The 15,770-nt window shown below is 41.2% G+C and overlaps 1 protein-coding gene across 20 annotated transcripts in view; it reads left to right on the top strand.

Annotated features, from left to right (window-relative positions):
* The window catches only part of col13a1 (collagen, type XIII, alpha 1), a 158,488-nt gene that overhangs the window by 68,805 nt on the left and 73,913 nt on the right, over positions 1-15,770 (top strand). For 18 of the 20 annotated variants that reach the window (XM_036003701.1, XM_036003709.1, XM_036003710.1 and 15 more), the window contains exons 3-4: positions 1,479-1,486; positions 8,801-8,827. In XM_036003701.1, the coding sequence (XP_035859594.1) occupies positions 1,479-1,486; positions 8,801-8,827 (35 nt within the window). The remainder of the gene's footprint in view (positions 1-1,478; positions 1,487-8,800; positions 8,828-15,770) is intronic. The other 2 variants (XM_036003714.1, XM_036003711.1) reach the window with 1 other exon arrangement.

Here is a 15,770-nt window from a genome sequence, read left to right as displayed (position 1 = left end):
TTTTTTTAAACGAGATGTAAGTCAAAAGCTCTGATAATTATAAAATAATAAAAAATGAACACTACTTAATTTAAGGGGTATTCAATGAAAGAAGGATTGGATGATTTAAACCAAACTGGGATACTAAAACTCTCCATGGAAACATAGGAATAATAAAACATGCATTCAAGTAGAATCAAGTCAATAAAGATAACATGTTGTACTGATTGATTTTACAAAGAACATCTAATTGTTACATCCAAATGCAGTGACTGACAATAATTTACTATATCCCATTTCTTACAAAAGGCCAATGTGTGCAGCAGACTTGGACAAAGTCCCAGGACACCACACAGCTTTTCAGATGCACGATGATCCAGACTCCTGACATTCTGAAATTAATACTGTATCTTATGTCTCAATGATTGAACATGACACTAGAGATCTTCACAGGTCCTAACATTTGTGCCCGAACCCAAAAAGACCCGGAAATGTGCTCTCTGGAACCGTACTGGTCTATTTAAAAAAAAAATCTGGAGCCAGACCTGCAGAGAACCGAAAAATGTCGGACTCAAACCTAACTGGACCCAGGAGACACAGACCCGATCGGCACTGTTTTGACAGCTGATTGCTATTAACAAGTTAACTTTAATTTACAAGTTGTCAAAACAGAACTTTCTTTCTTACCTAATGTAACGTCAGTAGCCTTCTCCCCTGTGCCTGCCATGTTGATATAAATCCTCCTCCTTGTCAAGAAAGTTGGTAAAAATCCGTCCAGGTTTTCTGTTATTCCTCACTTGCTGATTTAAACAGCATGGCTAATCCACTCATTATTTCATCTTAGAAGTCCACTTGCTGTCACGGTGACGGATGAAAAGCGAGGCTTGTTTAAAAATCAGATTTGCAGTTTTGTTGCGTCTAGCAAAATAAAGATAACTTCTGCCGTTTGCCCTTTTTGACCTAAAGTAACAATTGATCGTTGCCACGGCTGCTAACAGAAGCATTGCTAATTTGCTATCATCTGTGTTCTTTGAGTTTGACCTCTGCAAACACACACACACACACACACACACACACACACGCACACACACACACACACACACACACACACACACACACACACACACACACACACACACACGCACACACCATCATGATCAACCCTGTCTGATCATGGCCTGGTCTTCTCACATCCTCTCAGGTATCAAAGTGTACATTTCTGCTTGATCAAATGAAAACATAGAGGCCGCAGAGAATATTTCTGAAACATATTTGGTTGCCTCAGCTTCACATTCTTGGCTGGATTAACAGCCGGGACACCTGCTCGAGGCCCCAGACCATTAGCTCCATTTGACTCTGTTCACTGTATTTAGTACCGTATGAACCAACCATAAGCATGGCATGTTAGGTATTCAGACTGCATATAATGTATGTTATATACATCTAAAAATGTTCTCTCTCTCTCTCTCTCTCTCTCTCTCTCTCTCGTTGTCTTACAGGACCTCCAGTAAGTAGACCAGACCCCTTGTGTGACCTGCATGTGGTAAAGTGACTGGTTATTTTTGCACTTTGGTGTGAAGTGGATAAATTGCAAAGTCTCCTTGAACATACCGGATGCAAATATATTGCCTCGCCTGGATGCAGTGACACTGTGCAGTGCTCCATCATATGGCTCATTATATAGCTTATTATATTCTGTCATGAGCCAAATGTGTTGTGTACATTTTATGGTTGCGCTTCAACAGTTTTGATTCTTACAAATCATTTACTGTAAGTTTCTTCAGTTTTTAGAATTCACCACATGAATTCAAATTTGAAGGAACATCTAATTTTTTGACTCTGAGGTGTGAATGCAACCCAGTATCACGCCTAAGTGTGTAATACACCCACTGGTCCATTGGGTTTGGCGTGTCAGTGTCACGTTTTGTCTCACCGAGGTGTGAACATTACACACATGTATGTAGGTAAGATGAAGATACATGATTGAAATATATTTATACATTTTAATTTATTAATGGCTTTTGTTTAAACTGTTTTAGATTGCCTATGAGTGTCGCCATGTTTATTTCATTTCGTGACACTGACACGCCACACCCAATGGACCAGTGGGTGTGTTACACGCTTAGGCGTTATACTGGGTTGGTGAATGTGACTTTGAATGGCCAGTTGTGTGACAGACTAGTGACCTGTCTGCCTCTCGCCCACTGATACGTGCATGCAAATAGTTGAAATCAAGCCGTCGTTCAAAAGGAAAACGTCTTGACTCCAGTGCTTTGATGGCACAAAGTTTCCAAACATCTGGCCACTATGAGTTTGACTTTTGTAGAGCCGTGTCAGTTTTAAAATCACCTCTGCCAAATATTCCTCCCTGGAAAATGTGAGGGATAGTTTCTACAGAGGCAGTTTTAAGGTACATGAGGTCAGACAGCGAGGCGGATTTTCCACTCTCACTACACTTCCATCTCCACAGGATCTGAGCATTTCAAACTCAAAGACGTACTCAGATTCCACATGTCTCTTCTGCTTGAGATATTGTATGGCAAACACCTATAGAGCTCAACAGTGATCGCCCACTTTTTTATCTTGGCTGGTTCAGGAAGAGATTTCCCCCTTCAATATCTCTGTTGACATTTCATTAATTGCTTATATAAAGAGTTTTAAGTTTTAACAATATGAATCGTGACCATATCACATTTGATTCGGCGCAAAAGAACATTTTAAAAGTGGCAAAGGTACAAGTCATTTCCATTGTAACAGCAAGCTCCACCAATCACAGACGGACGCTGTTATGCTTAGGATTGTGGGTAATGTAGTACCTCTTCAGGACATCGCGAATAAAACAAGATGGATTTTATACGGACTTCTACAGAAGCAGAAACCTTCGTTTCACAACCATGTAGCTCGTGGTCAGTCTACCCCGGATGGTTTTGACCAGAGATCTTCAACAGGGGGTCTGTGACCCCTAGAGATCCTCAGAGTTAGTGCAGGGGGGCTGCCAAATTATTAAAAAAATATGTTTTTGAAAGTTTCTTTTTTTCCAAAAGTCTGAAAATATAAATTCATTTGAATCCAACATATCAATAGCAAAGATAAATTGGCCTATTTAAAAAAAATATATATGCATGTTTACATATTGAAGATAAGCTTACTATATAAGGTAGCCACTATGGTAGCCGTACAGTTAAGCTTAAAGATTCACTGTGCCGTGTATAAATAATATCCATTTATTTTCATCCATAGGCCAAGTTTAATATGTAACCCAATTTTATACAATATATGCTGACATTTTAATTTTTGAAAAAATAAACTTTTCAAATTAAATTAAATAATTTGGCGGCCTACCTGCACTAAATCTAAGGACACCCTAGGGGTCACAGACCCCCTGTTGAAGATCTCTGCTCTATACTTTAATAAGGCTCGAGAATGCTTTAGAAGCATAACAATATTCGTCCTGCTTTGGCTATTACTGTACAATGACTTCACAGATGAGTTGAATGTATCCAGTAGACAGAAACAAACCACTGAAGACATCACTCAGGCTATTTCATGGACAGTGAAGGGATGAATTACAGCTCAACAGCATGACAGCTGCATGATAAATTGGCAAGAACAGTGTCCGATACCTTTCAGGCCCAGTCACACCAGAGAGTGGCACAGCAAAATGAATTCTAATGTCCTGGTGAAAAAGGTGGTGCTTAAAACTTGGTTATAACGCGACAGAGCACGGGTGTATAAAATGGGATCAACACAGTTGATAGTAATATAATAATAATATCTTTATTTGTATAGCTCCTTTAAAAACAAAGTTACAAAGTGCTTCACATAGCAAGCCAAGAACACATGAAACATAACATAGAAACACATTAAAAACACAGCAATAAAAGAATGAAAGTACTAACCCTAACGAACCACTTAAAAAAAAAAAATGGCAGAACCATAAACAGAATGAAGCAGATGGAATCAGGGAATGCGGTGCGATAAAAGTATGTTTTAAGCTTAGATTTAAAAGAAGCCACTGACTCAGCCTGCCGTAATTCCAGAGCCTGGGGGCTCTTATTTCAAAAGCTCTGTCCCCCTTCTTCAGCCGAGAGTCTGGAAGAGATAAAAGGCCCCTGCCAGAGGATCTCAAAGACCCGAGCAGGGTCATACGGGGACAAAAGATCTGAGGTATTCTAGGGAGTCAGACCATTAAGTGCCTAAGTAATTAAAAGAATCGGCCTAAACCGGGGTCATGTGTTCAAACCTGTTTACTCTGGTTAAAAGCCTGGCAGCTCTGTAGCCGCTCTACAGTTTTTCTATTTCGGCATGTAAAAATGGCTGTTACAGTAACCCAGTTGCTGTGAGATAAGGGCAGTTAAAGTAGTTTCTGTATCTTTAAAACGTATAAATTTGAATTATAGTAGTCTATATCCACGACCGTCCACTTCTGGGATTGCTGTGTTGACGCTGGAAATTCCGCCATATGTCCCTTTTTCGACCGGATTTCCGTTACCTAATGCTTCCTTTATGTTGGCGTTCTACACTCCGGTGGATTTGTGAGAACTATGGTTAACTGCTCCTCAGATCTCTGCAGCGTAAATCCAGACAGCTAGCTAGACTATCTGTCCAATCTGAGTTTTCTGTTGCACGACTAAAACTACTTTTGAACGTACACATGTTCCACCAAAACGAGGCTATTTTGCAGAGGCACCGTGGCTCCGTGCAGCACTTAGCACCGCCCAAGATGATTGTGATTGGTTTAAAGAAATGCCAATAAACCAGAACACGTTTTTCTCCCATCCCAGAATGCTGTGTGGACTAGCCAGACCCTCCTCCGCAGCGCTGTGGAGGAAAGCAAAGCGAGACTAGAATTATACCAATGTACTTATTTGATAAAAGCACGTTTTCTAAGTCCAAAGCTCACTGTTTTCTCAAAGGTCAACTGTGGTTAACAGTGCAAAATCTCCATTCATTTCCAAATTCATTGACCCAAGCTCTGCGGGCCAAAATATAGCTGTTATGAATCCTGTTCTGATCCTTGCTCTTGCTTTATTTTTTACAGATAAAGCATTTTAGCAATAACAATTGGCTATTACATGTACATTATATTATACTATTACATATTACATTGTAATTTCCCGACTGGGGATCAATAAAAAAAGTATACATTATAAATTATGGCCTTCCACCTTTTGGAATTCGTCTGATCTACTAAGACAATTTTGCCGAGAACGTATCCATTCTTTAGAGGAGATTTCTCAGAAGTTATATGATTAAGATACTCTCAAGTCCAGGTAAATGATCCATGGAGCAGTAGCATGAGTAAATATAATGAGGTCTATTCCTGCTGAGGTTCACAGGGGACTGGGTCCCATCACAGCTTGCAGGGACAAAGCTACCCTATGCTCTCAGGGGTTTATTTCCTTAAAAATGGAACCTAACAGCTGTAAAGTGATATGAAATTGCTTTATTTTACTTGTCTCTTGGAACTGGCTTGCTTGCGTCCTTTGTAAAACCTAGTAGATCGCGACTGTTGACAGGTAACATCACAGGGGCAGGGCTCTGTTGGCCTCGGATGGGCCTTGTGCATGTAACACACTTTAACATAATCAGAGATGATGGGAAACACCCTCTGACTCTGATGAAGCCGGACAGGACACCAACAGGGGTCCTTCACAAGCTGTCAGTCAAAAGCTCCAAACATAGAAGGACAATTTACAATGTCCATTTCAAACAAGTATTCAATGTAGCTACACAAAAGGAAGCAGCTTCATGCTAATGTTTGTGTGTAATGTTTTGTATGTGTGTGTGTGTGTGTGTGTGTGTTCAGTTGTAGGAAGCACCAAAGTCAGCTTCTGGGTAAAATAATACCAATAAGAATGCAGGAAATCAAACCCGTTTCCTATACAACCCAAACTAACTTCTTATTGAACAGAGGAATACCCAGGGGACCATACATCCCACGTACGATGGCTGCCCCCACCCATTCATCCCATTCCCATTCATTCAGCAGCACTTTTCCAAATGGGAGCCACATGTTGGAGGGTTACTGTGTAATTCAAGTGAAGGGTTCCTTCCGGCAGTGGGTGACCTTTGCTCCCTGCAGACGGCCCCTGGAGACCCAGTAGCTAACGGGCAGGCACTTACGTGCAGCATGTTCACACTCAGCACCTGGCCAGGCACCTTTGTGCACTGCCCTCTGACTGCCAGCCTGATGAGTATAAAATATCCTACAAAAAGCTAGAAGATTGTGGTTTTGGTTCATAAAACAACATGAGTCCACAACACAACAGTCCCTATTTACTGATATATTGGGTCTAATAATGAGTGTAAGTGGATTGGATGGTTACAAAACTGTTAAGCACATTGCTTTCTTACATACCGACTGCATTTGTATGTCGTAGAACTTTGACACAGCTACTGTTCTCTACTATCCACAACACGGTCACATCGAACACATAAAAAAGGTGACACCAAGCTGTAGTACAATGACTTTTATGTAGCAAAGAAAACAGTTGACAAAGCTAAAATACAATCAGAATATACCACAGAACAGTATTAAAGAAGTAATCCACTGAAATGTCTTTAATAATGAAACATTCACCACCTGCAGCCTTTAAAGATGGCTCTAAAACATTTGTAGCGCCTTCACCATCACTGGACAAAGATGTAGAAACTCCTTAAAACCACTTCTCAGTTCCTCTACAACATAACTAAATGCACACAAGGCTGGGTTACCAACAAGTCAAAATGGGCAAATGCCCCAGAACCCTAGGAACCCCGGTCTCGTAAATTCCAACAAGTCCTCCAAACCCGTACGACAATATAGCTGGTTTGTTCCTCCACTATAATACGACCCACAGGAGCGTTTTCCGTTTCAAATGTAATGGTGTCCATTGTCAGCGTCATTACCTGCTTCCCATTCATTTCTATGGGAGCAGTCGTGCAATGGAATGCATTGGTAGCGTCATAGGGACTCTGGAGAAGCAGGGCGTCGAGCCGGCCACTCCTCATTTGCACACAAATGAATCCAGCCAACTTTATGAAAATGAGGAGCAGCCGGCTCGGCTCGCCGCCTCTCAAAAGCTGACGGAAATCTTTTAAACTGACCTTTGTCGATCTGAAATGAAGACAGATTCAGCAACTGCATGGCCTATTTCTCGCTTAAAATGCTTTCAGAAACACGTTTCAGTGAACTATTTTCGTAAAATACCAGATCATATTTTGAACGAGCCGCTATTATGTTTGGTTTTGAAGTTCGGGAGCCCATATGACGTGTTCATCCAATCAGCTGCAGCCATCGCGGTTGTAGGAGGGCGGAGACTGTTTTCTTTGCTTGTCAGTGGTCAGTGAAGAGAAACTGGTGCTGAGCTCACTAGCGTGCACTACTGGGAAGCGGGGCGATCCCATCCGTGAAAACAACGCATACATGGACATGTACCATAAACCAGAGAACTTAACGTTGCGGTTTTAAACACGTTAACATTGTGTAACGGTCGCAGTTAGGTTTGGGTTAAAATCAGACGTTCACTCACTTCAGATTACGCACGTCACCCAGAACGTTCAAATAATACTTCCCACTTACTTTTATTTTCAAACGGGACACTAACCCCACCACTAGAGGGCACCACCACTGTATGTAAATATGAGTCGTAATTGCTGCATGAACAAACGACTTATGTGACCGTTTTTCAGTCTCGTAAATTCTCATATAAAAGCTCTCACAACATTTATACCTCGGTCTGTCAGCTAATCAGGGTGATTGATTAGTGTTTGATTGATGATTGGCTGATCACTTATCTCACAGTCAAACCTTATAAAAAGTTTTTTTTTCTTATTATTATTTTAAACAAATATCTGATTCATTGATCCGTTCAGTATTCCCAAACCTGTGTGTCGGGACAAAGGGATTTCTATTTATTAAATTATAAATAGACATTCACATTCAATCATCAAAGCCAGTAAGCAAGAGCTCAGATAAATGTTTGAGGTTCCTCCCATCCAGGATTACTGATGTGAGAGGAATGGCTTCCCCTCTCTCGCACGCGTGCACAAACACACATACACACACACACACACACACACACACACACACACACTCTCTCTCTCTCTCTCTCTCTCTCTCTCTCTCTCTCTCTCTCTCTCGCTCTCTCTCTGGGAAGATCAGGCAGTTATTCTCTTCAAGTAGCTTTTTGGAAAATGTCAAGAGTTCCTGTTTTGACTTCCAACCAATTAGTGTTCCATCCTTTACTTAAGAGTTGCTCACACAAGAAGCATTCGTGTTCCGCTCGCACGCTCAATGAAAACAAAACACACTTGACTTTTTACAATGTGCTCCTTCTTGTTCTTAGAACCTGGGCATTGTACTCTAGTTCTTTGTGATTTGTTTTTGATGGAAGTCCCCATTCTGACATGTTGTCATATCCGCATTAGCAAGGTACTCAAGTAGGGGGGAATAGGGTCAGTTACGCAGAAACATAAGGTCTTTTAGCATGCATTGTCCCAAACCAATCTTTGCATGTTTGAGTGTTTGTGGTGAAATGAAACAACTGGTTGTTCTAATATGTTTGGAAAAACCTTGCGTTGTGTTAAAATATGATTCACTGAATGCCTGTTGACCAGAATGGGGCATGTTACTGCATCAGTAGTGTTCTCTCTGTGTGCTGTCACTGAGCTAAAAAAGGCCAAAATAAAACATATTCATACAAGATAGTAACTACCTCAAGAATCTCCAATTCATTTTATTCTGGCCTGGTTCAGTGCAGGCATATTATATCATGGACTTTATCTGTCAAATGTACTCTTTCCTTTTTGTACCAATTTTCTCTCACCCCTTTTTCAGGGTCCTCCTGGACGGGCAGGCTTTCCGGTAACTGTCTTTTTAACTTGTGTCTTTGTGTGGCTCTGTACATAGTATTTGCATGAGTAGATAGTTATCACTGCAGTATTGATGTCTCGTCTGCTCTCTACTGATTAGTTGTTATCTTTATTTGGATTTTCAAATGAGTTTTAATGATTATATATATATATATATATATATTGAAATTAAATACATCCAGCGGTTGTTATCAGATGATAGCCATAGCTGTGTCCAACAAAATACATTTATATGATACTAATTTCCTTTGCTGAATTAGTTTTAGAGGAAATATATTTAATTAAAGCGAGGCTATGCAACTTTTGAAAGAGGACATAACACAAACTCCATTTTTCGAATGAAAGGTTCAATTGATAAGAAATACCTGGTCTTGCTTTATCTGGGCTGGCCAGTAGCTTATGGTAGCTTGTAGTTCTCTACTGTGAACTTTAGCTACATTTTGCTGTGTAAAACTTCATAACCGTTAAAATAAACAAGTCAGTTTGTTGAGCTGTCTCGCAGTAACCAGCAGAAGAGTTAACATGCTCCTCACACATTACAAGATGACGAAAGAAATGTTACTGAACAAATGAAAAGTCGAATTTGTTAGCAATGAAGCACACCCTTGCTATATTCAACTGCTGTCATACTGCTGCAGCCTTAGTCTGCTATAATAAGTAACTTATGGTGGCTAATGTTAGCATGTTGCTGTTTTCTGTGTGTGGTTCCAATCTACTCAGGCTACATTTACATTGCTACATTTTGGTTTTAAAAACGAATATCTTCTGCTATGTTTCCCCCTCTCATTCCCCCTGCTCTGGCGTTTCTGAGCCCCTAAACCGGAGACATTTGGAAACACTTCTGACCCATTTTGGTTTGGAATCTGCGGGGTTGTGTTGCAGTCTCAACGGCCGCAAACGGAGACCTTTGGCAACACCGACACTGACGCCAACGCTTCGCCGTCTGATTGGGTGTTATCTGTCACGACATCTCATTCTCTGAGACTAAGCTACTAACGTTACCATGGCAACTACCAGCAACCGGCGGAGTATACATGTTGCCTCCTTTTTACCCCGGCACACGCATGCCCATTATACCAGAATGTTGATGAGATAGGAGGTTTGGGCATGTTAGTTTAAACAGAGATTAGTTCTTCTACTGGAGCTAAAAACCCTTTTGTGCACGGAGATCACTTTTGGCTCAAAACTCTGCTTAAAAACCAAAATGTAGCAATGTAAATGTAGCCTCAGTCAGATTACCCACAACTTGTCAACATTACAACACATGGTCAGTGTCTCTCAGCTGTTGGATTACCTAATGACCTCTCTGAACAGTGTTGGGGAGAAGCAACCCATGGTAGCCTAGCTGTGTTGCAAAATCATGATGTCATCACGTTTAAAAGTAGGCAGGCATTTAGTCATCGTGTAATGTAAGTGTATGTCATCGACAATCACATTAGTTTATTTATGGCACAAATTAATTTGTGCATTTTTATTTTTATGTTACTACTAGTCCATAGCTGTTTTGCTAAAGCCTAGTAACTTCCAATGAAAACTAGTTTTTTTTATTGCCACAAAAAATGCCAAAACTAAACAAGTAGAAGTTCTGGATCGACAGCCAGAAACATGGAACAAACACAACAGTTACGGCAACAGCTGCAACAGAGGAAGGGAAATTATTCAACATCTAAACATGTGCATATATACTGTATATGTGTATGAACATGCCCAAGATATACATTACATATACATAATACACATATACAATACATACATACATACATAAATACATACATACATACATACCGTACATAGGTACGTACGTACGTACACACACACACACACACATAAAAATCAGAGTAGGTAGAGAGACAGATGAACAGTGCTAAAAAATCATGAAGGCAAAAACATCAACAATGTATTAAGGTGTGGGTGGGGTCAAGTCCGGACCTCTGAGCACAGACCCATCCTCCTGGGTAGACCCAAAGTCACCACATAGGCCCATAATGACGCGTTCACCCCCAACCATTCACAACATTAGTGCCCAAGACTGGATTACCAACTGGGCAACTGCCTGTTTCAAAATGTGTGTTTAATCGAACAAACAAATCACCACATACCAATACTAGGGCCATGATGATGATGATGATAGAGCTCAGAAAAGTACACATTCCAAAGAGAGTGGGAAGAATGATGGTTAATTGGGTCTCTTTTGCCCTCATGCTCCAGCAAAGAGCTTCCCTTCAGTAACTACTGTTCAAAGTTGCTTCTCTCGCACAGTCCTTAAAGCAACTGACTCAAGACACACACCATTATCTTATAATTGGCACTCGTGGCAAGAAGTGACATAGTCTGGCTTTAAAGAACAGGACAGGGGCTGTGTTAGGTTCAGACTACTGAAACACTGGGTAGTTGGGAAAAGATAATGGTTTCTGGTTAAATTATGAAAAGTGAGTATTGTAATGTTTACAAATGTTTGACATGACAACAATGTCAAATGTCATGGCACTGTAGTTCAATATAGTTTCCTTGCTATGTACATAAAACATGTAATCTAGGCAGGATTAGGTTCCCGACAGAACAGAATTGCAAATTAGTTCTGTATGAATGTATTTTTAAGGAAACAGGGTTGCATTGAACTCCAATGTGTTCAGATACACTCAACATGGAATTAAAATGAGTCAATCTGATTCTGTATTGTTTCTACGATGACTTCTCAGTTCAGGAACCTCAGAGATGTCAGTACAGCAGTGGGACTGAGTGCTTATAGCTTTAAAACCTTAGCAATATCCATTCATAACACAGTGGGCTGTTGGCTGGATTGTGCCATGTCCTCTTGGTTGTTTTAATTGACATTCTTTCTCTATTTCTGCTACAGCTTGGATGCAATGCTTATGCAATCTCTCTGACCAAACCTGCTTCTGCTGTATCATCTCTTCCCCTCCTTTCTCTTCAGTCTAACACTCTCCTCTTTCTGCTGAGCAAGCAGTCTCAGCATGTCAAACCCACATGGTTCATATCATGACAACAGGTGGCCATCTAGTATCTGACCTTTGTCCTGGGTAGCCAGTTACAACCAGCAATCCCCCCGTTTGGTTCTGACAAGCTCACTTGTGAAACAGGTCCATAAAACTGTTTAAAGCAGAGACGGCCACGTTTCCTCCCGATGTTCCTTGGCCTGGAGTTTCGCTGACGGTTTGTGTCAAAGTGAGGAAGACATTCCTTCCAGGATTTGTGATTGATTACACCCGTCAAGCAGCGGGGAATTAAATCACGAGCGGTCTTTGACTGAATGGGGGCAGAAGGATGTGGTTTTTGGAAAGAGGGCCTGTAAGAATTGAAAATCAGCTAGCAATGTGTTCCATAGAATATGGTTCTTTCAGAATGACACATTATAGCTCTTTATAACCAGAGGAGGTAGACCTCACTGATATGATGATGTATCATAAACACATGGTTCCCTCCTCAGATTACACACACACACACACACACACACATACTTATATTTCTCCACATGCAGGTGGACCAAGCTCACAGTGTGCCCTATTCCTACAATTGCTATTAACTAAAATAATCAATAATTCACTGATAATTATTAATAGAAGCTAACATCAGATATCTGCCTTCATCTGATCCACTGCAAAACTATATTACAACAAATGTGATCTCATGGGTTTCTTTCTCATAAGAAGTCTGTGTGTGTGTGTGTGTGTGTGTGTGTGTGTGTGTGTGTGTGTGTGTGTGTGTGTGTGTGTGTGTGTGTGTGTGTGTGTGTGTGTGTGTGTGTGTGTGTGTGTGTGTGTGTGCGCTGTGTGTGTGTTTGTGTGTGTGTGTGTGTGTGTGTGTGTGTGTGTGTGTGTGTGTGTGTGTGTGTGTGTGTGTGTGTGTACCTACAGGGGTGATTCCAGGATTTTTTAAGAGGGTTGGCATCGGGGGGACCTTTTATCAGAATACAGCATAGAACATCTGCTTAGAAATATAGGAAATATTGAATATGATAGAACAACACAATATAATTCTGCTAAATAAAACATCACATTCATTATTAGTTTCACTTGTTTTCATTTTAAACTAATTGCATATCCGAATACATTACACATTTGCTAGACTCAGTATGCCACCTTTTTTTAAAAAAAAACAATTCCAGCGCTAGTTCCATGGTCTCAGAATTTTGGATAGTTGTCATTGAAACATTAATTGGTCATGTGACAAGGGCTGGGAATATTGGCAGAACAGAACAGGCAGCCGAGTGACAGTACTCTGATCCAATGGGAATCACAATTGTCAGATTGACAGCACTCTAGTCCAATGGATTGGGGGGGCACCGGGGGGGGTTGGGGCAATTACATTTCAGGGCGGTGCCACCCCGTGCCACCCTGTGCCCCCCCCTTCTAGCCCCGCCTCTGTGTACCTAGCCTTCCTGACTTTTATCTTTTCAGGCAAGGACAAGATGAGTAGAAACATGTTTGGGACATACAGCAGGAGAAAGAGTGCAGCAGCAATCAGGTTTCTGTCTGTGGAATGAAGTGCAACACATGAACTGAATGAGGTTTTACAAAACACTTAATTTGTCATGGCTATAAAACCTACTTCAGTGAAGGTTGTATTTTGTGGTCACAGCAGATAATCACGTTGGGCACTTTGTAAAGCCCCCCGCTCTGTATTAAAACCATTTCTGGTGGTGGCAGATTCTCCTCAAGGCCTTGGTTTAAATTGGACCTTGGACAGGGCTTCAAAGGGCCCAGCTGTAGCCTGATAGTATTTAAAGGCTTGAACAAATATACCACATACTAATGACAGAGATACCAGCACATCTTATGTATCAGGAGGACTGAAAACAGCTGAATCTGGGTCCAGGCTCAGTTGATATGAGGGGCGGGTTCTGATTTGTATGAGAAAGCCAGGGACCATATCTTCATTAACACTGCTGGTTATATTCTGTAACATCTCCTGTCTGCCGGGGAACACAGGACCTTAGTTTGGCATAATTCCATTGGTGTATTGCTTGGGAAGAAAATGGATTGTTCACATTTTACACAGATATCAACTTCATCTTGGACAAATGCAGCACTTACTGGACAGGCATTGGTCTTTGAAAAACAGGTTTCTAATCAAGTATTAGCTGATAAATTGACCATGCAGTTACAAAATGATGCAATAATAGGTGTGATGCTCCTGGGGCTCAGTCAGAACAGAGGCTGGATCTGGACGACTCACTTCCAGTACCAGATAAAGATGATTTATAGATGGTGGTTGGACCTCCAATAGAAACTCGTTAGCTCATTTCAGGAATGACACATTACTGTTGAGTTAGTTAGTTTCTTGGGGCCATGTATCTAGCAGCCATTTGCATTGGGTTCCACGCTGAGTGATGGGGCAGAGTAGAGACAGACACCAGTCAATAACAGCTTAGCATCACACAGTAAAACATGGATTTGTGCTTGAGTAGTGCAGTGGTTTTATGGTATTTCGACTCATGGCTATAAACTTGCTGTAAACTGATACACTAGTTGCTTTTCTGTTGCATTTCTGTGAGAATAGCTTCTCCAGCTGTTTGCTGCCCCCAGTGGCCCATACATGTGTCACTTTGAAAACTGTGGGATCTGTAATATTTAAAAGCAGCAATGTAAGGTAACCACAGGTGTCAATAAACCAGAACAAAGCCAATTCTGAAAAAAAACTTATGTAGTGTATGGAAGGTGTTCATTCAGACTTCTGATATCTTTACACTGTGACAGAAAGCTACTGTACCCAAACTCTCAGTATTAACATGTAGCAGGCCATATAAACAGCGCTATAGTAAAAAATATTGCAGCTGTTGTTTCACGCTGTAGGTCTGATTTAAAATGAAATAATTTGCATTGGCTTTCAGTTCAGGAAATGCAAATTCCCTTAATTAAAAAAGCTGTGAATATTTATGATAAGATTAAACCTTAAACCTCAAACAAAGAAATCTTGATTCACTTTTGTCAAACCTGTGAATATATCTCAGACATGGAGAGGTCCATGGTGTATGTTGTGAGTTCATTATCGGGACATCAGAGGTTGTCCCCAGACGCTCCCTAAAGTCTATCCCCAGTCTCCTCAGTCCTGCAGCGTGTCTCCACTAATCCCTCCTCACAGATGAGAGCACAGGTGAACGTTATAACTAATGCCGACATTACACCAAACAACTTTTCAAGCAATCCCACTGTCGCAGACTACCTCCTGCAGCAGTGAGTTTTCAAACAGCTGTCATCACCAGAGACCCTGTTACAACTGCTGAGGGCAGAGGGAGGTGCATTACAATTCTTTAGAAATAGATACCATCATTATCATTTTTATGGTTCATTTTAGTGTGAAAGATGCAGGGTGGACACGTGTGATGTGCCAGAGTAGAGTTTTTGTCATGGCCACCAACCTCTTGCCTCAAATTTGATGCTCACCTTTCACTTTCCAAACTTATCCAAACGAATGTATCAGGAGTCATGGGCTGGGCATGACTGCGTCAAAATGTGGTTGTTTCTCTATCACAGTATCATGCATGATTGTCTCTAGTCTCAACATTTGGCATGGCATGGTTTACTGACTAAGCCCTCTCAACACAAATTGTTGTCTTTAAATGGATACCATGGCATTAGGACTTTTACGGTACGTGCTCATTGTCCGCGTCATTTCAACGCTTCCCATTGATTTCTGCAGCTGTGCAATGCATTCTGGTAGCATCGCAGGGAGTTTGGAGAAGCAGGGCATCGAGTCTCTCCGCTCCTCATTTGCATAAAGTTTAATCAAGGCAACTTTATGCAAATGAGGAGCAGCCTGCTCAGCTCGACACCTCTCAAAAGCTGACGGAAATCTTTTAAACTGACAGCTGTCGATCTGAAATGAAGACAGATCCAGCAACTGCATGGCCTATTTCTCGCTTAAAATGTTTTTAGATGGCCGCCTGGGTAGCTCACCTGGTAGAGCATGCGCCC

Source organism: Sander lucioperca, chromosome 7 (genome assembly GCF_008315115.2).
Source record: "Sander lucioperca isolate FBNREF2018 chromosome 7, SLUC_FBN_1.2, whole genome shotgun sequence".
Classification (NCBI taxonomy): domain Eukaryota; kingdom Metazoa; phylum Chordata; class Actinopteri; order Perciformes; family Percidae; genus Sander; species Sander lucioperca.
This window is presented reverse-complemented; position numbering and strand designations above follow the sequence as displayed.